Here is a 10278-nt window from a genome sequence, read left to right as displayed (position 1 = left end):
GTTTTCCTACAGCAGCAAAATCATCATCTATGTTAGGGTCTATAAAGCATTCAGAATTTTTTATGAATGAAAATTAACACATTCAAGTCATGACTATTTCCATTACTATACTATCCAACAGAAAAACTTGTTTTTATCGATGAATGCCTCAAGGAACATTCTCAAGGCCAGTTATAAGCTCCACCATGTGGGAGAGAAAAAAGCAGGTCTCTGACAAATTACCATGTCAGAAGAGATAAAGCAGCTTATGCCTACAGTAGTCTGATGACTGATGTTAACACTGGATAGAACCCAGCATGGATTAGCCTTAGTCCGCATTAAGTGACTGTTCCTGTGCTGGCAGAAACGTAAGCAATAGTTGATCTCTAATACGTTAGTTTTTCATCAAAAGACAAAAATATCAAACACAAAAAAAAGTATCAAAAAATCAATTTTAAACTGCAACATAAGCTTCAGGGGTCGACTTACCCCAAGCTGCAAGTCTGCAACTCAAGTTACATATCTTGGAATAGTCAGCTAGTGCAAGAATTCTGATGCAAAATTAATTGTTTCAGTACAGGGATGTGGATTTTTTTGTTGTTTTATTTTTAAAGGTGACTGTTTTCAACCCTAGCATTAGCTCAGCCAAAATGCACCTGTCTGCACTACAATCAAGGAAGTGACAGTGTATTTGGAAACATACTAGAAGACTTCAAAAGATATTTTGAGCTTAAAGATGAATTCCATACAATACTCACTTTTCTCTTCTGGTTTTCTCTAACTTGTCTTTCAAAATCATGATCTCCTTCTTGAGGGCAAGCTGCTGGCTCTCTGCATCCCGCAGTTCTTTCTTCAGACTCTTTATTTCATTAGCATGCATTATTTCACGTTTAGAGAGTTCCTCTTCATAGAAAACACTTTTCTTTTCCAGGTCTGCCTTTAATTTAGTGATCTCTTGCTGGTGTTCTATACTGCTTACCCCAGGTGAGCGACCAACCTGTTTTTGCTAAAATAAACAGCCCCAAGTTAGCACTCAAGAATGCTGAAAATGATGCTTAAGGACAACTCAATATTCATAAGTCTATGTTTAGAAAATACTCCATTACAGACTTGAGTTAAACACATCTATTTCAATTTTTTTAAAAATTTGTTAGAGCATAAATCTGAACTGTACTCTTTATCATTTTGTGATTTAAATGCAGTAATCGTTTTCAAGTCATTGAAAATTTGATCATTACTTTAAACATCTCTGGCCACATTCTGACTCCCTTCATACGCAGTCAGAAAGTGACCACAGAATTAGAGGATTTTTATGTTCCTACTCACACAGTTGACAGCAACAAGCTCAAGTGACTTTCAGGAATGCAGAATCAGGACTATGATATACAGTCAATACATTTTAAAGCAAAAATAATCTGTTGAAAAGCTATATCAAGACAAGCAGAGGCTTAACTGAAGGCTAAAATCTAGCTACAGAAAGACTATATGGATTGCATCAGTCAGGAGGGAAAACTCACCTATTTTACTTAAACTGACCATTTATATCATATGGATTAATAGGAAAAACAAGCTTTAAACAATAAGAGTAATTACTTCACTTTTTGCAGCTGCATAGCTCTCTTAGTGAGGTCTTCTGGCATTTCAATAGTCTTTACACATCGCTTCAGGATACATACACATTTGCACCAAATGCTGCACTCACTAAACTCAAAGTCCTGCCACAACATAGAGGAGGAGCAAGATCAGGTTCAAAATGAGATAGTGGCATGACATGCACTGAAATCCAAGTATGGAAATACTTTTTAATATAAACATATGTATAACTTGGTTTGGGAGGTTTTCTATTTCTTAAAATATGTAATTAAAGGTAGTCTAAGGAAAGGAAATTACTTAATAAAATGTTGTATTTTAAGAAAGTGCAGGTAACTGGAAAACCTCATTCCTTATGGTGACCGTCTTAGACCTTTAGGAGGATCAAAGATATTTTGTTAGCTATACCTCCATTGTTACCATGAAATATTAAAATCCTCTCAGTCACCCTTAATTAAACACAGCTTTGGGTAATTTTCTTTTGCTGATGTATGAATTAAGAGCTACATGTCATTGTAAAACTTTCAGATGAGCTGAATTTCTACCATGACAAATTCTATGAGAAAGCTGGGCCTTGCTGTTAGTGTCTGCAGAACACTGCAAAACCCCCTAACTGTATGAGCCAGATATGTGCTGCTACTGCATTGTTTTCTCTAACTCGTCAAGACGACCATCTGTTTTGATCTAAGAGTAAAATTAATGGTTGGACTTGATGATCTTTGAGGTCTCTTCCAATCATAATGATTCTATGAAAATCCTGCCCTTAGGATGCAGAATGCTAAATTGGAAAAAGAAGGTGCCATCCTAATAGGAGATGGTTTGGAGAAAAAAAGATTAAAAAAAAAAAAAAAAAAAGGAAGTATAGGAATTTTCTCTCAGGCTCTCATGCACAGGCCATTAACTACTGAACTTTGTTACAGCCCAACAAGTCAAACTGCCTACACATATATGGCATAAAAAGTTTAGGCTTTGCAACATCATCTATCAGCTACATAAAATGTTTTAGTGGTTTTCCACATTTTTTTCCACAATGAAAAGACACTATATTAAGACCGTAAGATAGATGGTGCAGTAGAAGAGAAAGCTGGATGGTATTGTACAGTGGCTTACATAACTAGAGTAATATAGTAAATAATGAATATATTTTGAATTGATGTAAGCACAAATTCCAAACAGATGTTTTCATACATGCCTGTTTCAAGTGGACAAATGGTGCAACTGAGACATAATGCATCTCCCAGCACACATATAGTCTGATGCTGTTTAATGCACCTCAGGATGCAGTTTGCCCTCTTGGCTGCCAGGGCACACTGCTGACTCCTATTGAGCCCAATTTTTTTGAAAAATCCAAATACCTGACATCCACTGGATCTCCTTTGTTCACACACTTACTGACAACTTCACAGAACCCGAGCAGGTCAGTGTTGCAGGACTTGGACAGAAAGCATGTTGCCTTCTTCCCAACAGGCTCTGCTTCATCCATGATCTCATTAACTTTACTACAGTCTCTACCCCTTCCCTAAGGAAGTCACACCCACTCCTCTGCAGTTCCCAGGATCTTCTGGATGAGAATTATAGTGGCACAGTGGGTCATCTGTGATAAGTGGGTGCACATCTTGGCCAGCAGTTCTCTTACTTCTCACCCGAGTTCCTTCAGAACCCCCTCAGCAACGCCCTAGATCTGGGTGACTTCACATGTGACTTGCCTGCCAGCTCTAACGCTTCCTGCACACCATCCTCAGACTGATCCAGCTCATCTGACCAACCTGCTGCAAAGAACCCACTCTGTGCGGCAATCTCCCCTGCTTCAGCAGTAAAGTCTGACACACTAAAAACTCATTAGGCATTTCTGTCACAGCCCTATCAACTCAGAGATTATCTTTTTCATTCCTGACAACAAGTTGCCCCATAAGTCTCCTAAGGTGGCTTTCTGCTTTTGATTTAAAGAACTTTCCACAATCACTCTGAGCATCCTTTGCAAAGTGCTTTTAAATTCTCTTTATTTAGCCCTCGAAATCCTGTTTACAGTTAACCTGCCATCATTTATGGGCTTTTCTATTCTCCTCATCTGGAGAAACTTTCATTTTTTCTTTAAATATTGACTTTTTAATCTGTGATAGCCTCCTGAACTTAACTAAGGAGTCATGCAGAGCTTTTACTGAATGGATAATGCAGTATCACAAAACCAGCACGTGATCCAAAGTGTGCTTACTGTACTGTGAAATATTACTAAGAAGATTACAAGTCCCTTTCCTCTTCTGATAAATTTGCCCTGTTGTTATAAATCAGCATATCATTTATTCTTAATAGATCTCCAATAAATTCTCCTCGCCTCTCAAACTGTCATACAAACTCTTTGCTGATGGGGAAGATTCATGAAAGCAGAAGAAATACATCTTAATTTTCAGATCACAATCTGAATTCACAGCAGTAGAAACTTTGTAAGTCCAAACTTCATACTGAATGGATTTCCTTATTTTCCTTTAACAAAGGAAGGCAAAATAAAAGAACGTTTGCAAAAAAAAAACCCCAAATTTTCTGTGCAGTGACTTAACGTTGACAAATGTCCCACAGAATTCTAATAAAAAACTGTTATTCATATAAATTAAAACCAGAATAGGCCTACTCTGACATTTTGCACAAAAAGTTTAGAATTATCCTACTGGACGAAACACTGGGAACAGGATTTTGCTGTAAATGATCAGCAATCCTCATGTGGAAACGAAAAACTTTCTCATTCAATTTTGGCAAAAGTCTAATTTCTTCAGAGCACCATATAAAATGCTAAATCATAGAATAACAGTTAATATTCTTGGCTTACTTAAACTTCTTCTGCTAGAAACACATACATGTGTGGGCAGTCTCATCAATATAAACAAAGTCTTCATGTTCAATGCTGTTCCTGTGCAAAAATGTCTCATCTTCTGGCTGACAAGCAGAATACACTAAAACTTTTCCTTTACAGTTACACCAGCTGACATTTATTGTGGAGGAGACCATCTTCCTTTTGAGTGACACGCTGAGGAACAACACAGTACACGAAACACCTATACGGAAACCAGCATAGGTTGCAGCTTTATCTTCAAATAGTCAACCATCCTACTCTTAAAAAACTAAATAAACCTAATTTTAACAGGTAAAGTTAAACAAAGTAATAATGGAAGCAATTTGGTAAGAAATCATCGAGTATTAAGAAATACTTCAGTGAGCAGTGAACACACTGATCTGAAAAGTGTGTTAGCAACTATTCATTTTTTCTGGACAATAACGCGATGCATGCTTGCATTAACATTCAGCATCAAATGAAGTGACAAACTGACAATACCCTTTTGTCCTACATCTGAAAGCAATCAAACAGATCCAAGTCCTAGTTGACTAGTAAGTTTGCAGGTGTTAATATCAAAACACACTAACCTTTAACCCTTCTACTTCACTTTCCAACTGCTTAGAGTACTGCTCGCTCCTCTCTCGCAATTTCCTGTCTTTGGATGCCTCAGCAGCTGCGGCTTCAGCTTGGACTTCCAGCTACAAAAGTACATACATTTTTAATAGGTGGGATTCTTACATTTTTTTTTCAAAAATCTATTGATGGTTTTCAATATAAGAGATAAATCTTCAGCACTAAACTGAACACTTCAAATTTTTAGAAAACAAAATCAGTACTGTTTGAAACAACAGAGTTAAAGATTTACAGATAACAAAAAAATTACTTTGTCAGAAAACCTTACATATAACTACTTTTTCATAGATTCTAAACAGTCTTCTCACCACTTACTTCTTTTTTAAGTCTCTCTGTTCTGCGTAACTCTTGCCTTAAACTTTCTACTTTTTGCATCACCACTTCCATTTCTTCCTCCTTATCTCGGAGCTGGCGGGCAAGCTTTTGTTTTTGAGAGTGCAAGTCTGTCAGCCGCTCGTTCATCTCTGAGAACTCCTGCATTGCCAATTTCCGCTGGCTGTGTGCATCTTTCAGCTCTTTGGCTTGGGATTTTAATCTGTCACTAGACTCTGCCAGTTCCTACAGTTTAAAAAAAGAATTAAGTAATAAACCTAGAAAGCTGCAAGGCCAATTCTGTCTTTGGATGTGCAGCTAACACCTTCTCCAGAGTGAACAGAAACTACATATTAATTTCTTTTCATGAATGCATCTATGATACAGATTGCATGTCTCTATAAATAAGGAAAGAGGTCAGGTTTTATACTACTAAAGTTAGTAAAACTGCATAAATGTAAACCAAGTAGGAATCTACTCTGTTATTATAGGTTAAACACAAAGGCTTTCAAGCACTTGCATTAAAAAATGCTTTCTTAATTAAAAAATGTCATTAGCATAGTTTTTCAAGAACTACTTAAATGAATAAAAAGAATAGTACTTATCTCACCTGCTAAATGATTTAAAAAAAGTTCTTGTATTAACTGAACAGAAAATTCTGCTGTATGAAAACTTCTACTTTAGAAGCTTTTGAAAACTGACCTGCGAGTACAATTTCCACACATTGTAACATAATATCAAATATTACAGAAAGTTTCAGGCAACTAAACACTGTAGTGATTAACAGCAATGTATGATAATTATTCTTTTAATAGAACTCACATGAAACAACACTGCTAGTGTCGCGGTAACTGTACAGCACAATACCTTCACAACTCTTGTTGTGCCCTAGATCTGTGCTATGACACTATGAATGAGGGATCACAACTGTTTAAATGGTTTAATGACATTCAGTCAAACCAAAGCAGAACAAAGAAGCAAGGAAAAGCAAGCCTGAGGATGACAAGAGGAGTGGCAGGAAGAATTAATATTTGGCATTGTTGACATCTCTACAAATTTAAAAGCATTTTCTAAGGCTGTTAATCACTACAAGTTGTTTTAGAAAACAGATGGTCTTTCCTGGACAAACTGGCAGCTTTCAAGGTTTTATGAGCCTTATGGGTTAAAAGAAACAGTGTCAAAAATAGCTGGCACATCAACATTGAGCGTGGACTCTAAAATACTGGGTCAATACAATCATGATGAGAAACAGGCTAATGTATTTCACACCTGATTACAGGTTGATTTAACCATGAACACAAAAAAAGCCATGAAAGACAGTATGTTATATAAATAAGAAAACAAGGAATTAGGGAGACAGAGAAGAAGAAATAAACCCCAGTATTCTTTAACTGTAATTATTTCAAATTACTTTTTAATTTTCAAAATTGGGCAATTTTTCACATCTCTATTCGGGAAACACTTCTGGGACACAGTCTTAATACTGTATTCTTAACATTTTTTCCCCTCTACAGTCTCACCCATACTTCAGATTAAATTTGTTATCTGGCATAGTTGTTCTCTATTCTGTCTTCTAACCACTATCATTATCACCTTAATCTGAAGCTATAAAACTTTCTTTGCAGCTACCATGCAATTTGTATCATGGAGTTGTTCACTATCTGGAAGCAGTCACCTAGGACCACCCAGCAGTCATACATAGGATGCGTTAAATAATGTCCCTGTCTTCAAAAAAAGAGGCAGAAAGCAAAGTAGGGCATGCTACACATTTGTTGTCTGCTCATTAATTTTACACTTAAAAGTTATTTCAAGCAAAATGAACAAAAATAAAATAGACTTTAGGGTTTAGAAGAGTTGCTGACAAAATGCTTTTACCTTATTAAGATCTTCCCTCTCTTGCTTTAGCGTTCTGATCTGTTTCTCAAAAGCCTTTATTTGTCTGGAAGCATCATCCAACTCCCGCCTTGTCGTGCTGGCCTCCTCAAGTTGCTGTTCTAGCTGACCAGAATCTAGAAAAAGCAGCAGATTTCTAAATATGTTAAGGAAAAAAAAATCATTATTCTAGAATAGCATAGCCTAGCTACTTGAAGCCCCTTCAGTATTTGTTCTGGTTTCCATTTAATCACAAAATAATGCAACTCTTATCTGGTTTAGAAGAGGGAGTAGGTTGTTTCAACTGCCATTATCTGCTTTTAACATAACAGAATAAGAGGTCACAGCTTGCCGCAAAACAACAGAGAAATTGGTAACAACCTGTCTTTTCACATTATAATAATCATGCACTATATGTAATTCTGTAATGTATGCTTTAACATGACCTATACATTTGACTTTTATGCACTGTGATGTAATATATAATGTTATCTTTTATTACACTGTAATTATAAACAGTGTCCCTCCTCCCTCCAAATTCCCAGAGAAAGAAACAGTAAAAGTAACAGGTCACTCAAGAGCTGGCAAGTGTTCTCCTGTTGATACACTTAAAATTAACTTCAGATGATTTTACTTATTTCTAGTGTGAAAACCACTTGTGTTTATGTGATCTCCTTTATTACTACTATAAATACAGGAAAACTATTACAGTCAGTTTCTTACCAACTGTCAGTTACACAAGGACAGTACATTTCTACACCACAGCTAAATAATGTCATATAAATACACCCAAATGCTGCAACATGAAAAGCTGAAATCCATAAAATATGACAACTGAAAATTTCTAGCTAGCAAGTGGCTTTTTTGCCTCCTAGTCCTTCACTCAAAAACAAGAATTTAAAGCAAGATATATATGAAGTTAGGTTAATTCCAAGTTCTATGCAATCACCGGACATTTTGCCTTTGATTTCAGTTGTGGCAGCTCTTCAGACCATATGCATTTACCCACAGACAGGAACCTGCCTATGCTCTTATTAAGAGTCTTTTACTACATTTTCATAAATGCGACCTTAAGAGACTGGCTCCTGGAGAAATCAAATATAAAACCACACACATTTCTAAGAGCTATAATTTCTGAAACACAAGAATTTTATAAGCAAATGAATACCATTAGCTTATACCCAGACAAATATGCACTATTGTTTTAATTCATTGACTATTGTTTAAAAATTCAGAAGAATGCATTTAAATAAGAGATGTAGCTCAAAGCCAGAAATTATTAACTGCCTCTCTTACGTAGTCTACTCTGAAGTCACCAGCAAAAGGAAAGTTTATATATGGCTCTGCTGAGCCAAGATAAATCTCTCTTCCGTGCATGAACTACTTTGTTCCACAGCTCTGTTTTCTTCTTCCACTGCTGCCCTTTACATATTTGGCAATATTAAAGATTCCTCAAAGTTTTCTCCTATGTAACTTAGCGAACAAAAATTATAACTTTGACCTCAAAAATTGAAAGCATATGCTAGCTTGTAATTTCCTGGAAAACTAGATCGACAAGAAAAATGTATTTTTCTAAGGCCCTCTCAGTGACACTTCTGAATTTGACACAATTTCATGTTCATTTTTTATTACCTTTTTAAGCAGGTGTTTACTCTTACAGCTCCAGAAGAGGCAATAAAACAGATTAAAGAATATAACCAAAAGCTAGTTGTGACATATGTGTAGTAAATTGTAATCTTCCATCTCATCATGCTAGTTGCTGCTAATATTTTAGCTAACATATGCAAATACTCACTGTAGGATGTTATTACATTACATTTAATTGCCCAAGAGATGAGCTCAAAGCATAAAACTCAGCTCTGCACCTGAACTGAACCTTCTTAAACTTCATCAGATCTAGATTTGGAAATTAAGATATTTTAAAGGCCACCCAGCAAACTTGGAACGAGCTCCCCTAAATTTGGAAGCATTCAGACATGACCATCATCTAGTTTGTGCCTGTATTGTGTCATTAATTTAGTTTTAAAAATCTATCTCGCAAAATAAACCCCATCAAATCAAGCAAAATACAACATTCTCTTTTCCCAGTTTTATCAAATTCGCTTGTATTAGTTACAACTCAAGGCACAAATGAGCATCTTCTAACTAATGGCTGTATTGTGTGGACCAGATAAGGCATTCAAGTATATACTGGGCAAGTTATGGGGTGACTGGGGAGGGATTAGATAACTCTACATCTTCCTCATTTGATCGCATTATTCACTTCCATATCAAAAACCAGAATTACCTATTGTAACGAGGAATAAATATACAAATATATACATGGCGTGAAGCAGAAAATTCTTAATGGATACTTAAGGGAAAGCCTTCTCAATATTAACTGCCTTCACCAGACATTGACTTCTTTTAAATTTAAAAAGGGTTATCAGTTGTGTTGGGGAATGTTCCGACACGTTTTTTTTTCCCCCATTACCCAAGGAAGAGAGTAATACCTTCAGCAACATACTAAAATCTAAGTTGCAGCTCAACAGTCAAGAATAAAATATAATTTAAAGCTGATCCTGATGCTTTTTAATGAAGGGCTAGTCCCATTCAAAAGCTGTTCTTGTAGATGTTGCTTTCCAGCTGTCCCAGAGAGCCAAGACCAGAGCTGAGGATTAGTGCAGAACAGAGGTTTCAGATCGTGTTGTCTTCTTCCTCATTACAGCAGCAAGTGGAGGGATGTTGGAGAGGAATTTCACAAAAACCTTTGTCTTGACGTAGTGCCAACATGGCATCAAATCAGAGTGATCCTCCCTGAGCCAGTTAAGCCATGTTCACATCCAAAAATAATGCTTATGGTACAATACAAAACTGCTGCATCATGCCAGAGCAGCTGTCCAACTGTATATCTATAACAGACTTTTTTCAGACCACACAATTTTAACAGCATCTAATCTATGTGCTGCAGTCTGCAGTTCATACATAGCATGCTTCTGCCCCATAACATAGCAGCAGACTCTAAACACACCAACCGAAATGTCTGGAACTTAAGTTCAAGTTATTCTTTCTGTGGGTGTCGCTGC

The 10278-nt window shown here is 36.4% G+C and overlaps 1 protein-coding gene across 1 annotated transcript in view; it reads right to left on the bottom strand.

The window, feature by feature from the left end:
• CDC42BPA (CDC42 binding protein kinase alpha (DMPK-like)) overlaps positions 1–10278 on the bottom strand; it is a 117531-nt gene that overhangs the window by 57673 nt on the left and 49580 nt on the right. Inside the window, exons 10-13 of the mRNA XM_009708185.1 lie at positions 7217–7350; positions 5345–5587; positions 4984–5094; positions 738–985 (exon numbers count right to left, since the gene is read on the bottom strand). Of these exons, the coding sequence (XP_009706487.1) occupies positions 738–985; positions 4984–5094; positions 5345–5587; positions 7217–7350 (736 nt within the window). The remainder of the gene's footprint in view (positions 1–737; positions 986–4983; positions 5095–5344; positions 5588–7216; positions 7351–10278) is intronic.

Source organism: Cariama cristata, unplaced genomic scaffold (genome assembly GCF_000690535.1).
Source record: "Cariama cristata isolate BGI_N322 unplaced genomic scaffold, ASM69053v1 scaffold539, whole genome shotgun sequence".
Classification (NCBI taxonomy): domain Eukaryota; kingdom Metazoa; phylum Chordata; class Aves; order Cariamiformes; family Cariamidae; genus Cariama; species Cariama cristata.
This window is presented reverse-complemented; position numbering and strand designations above follow the sequence as displayed.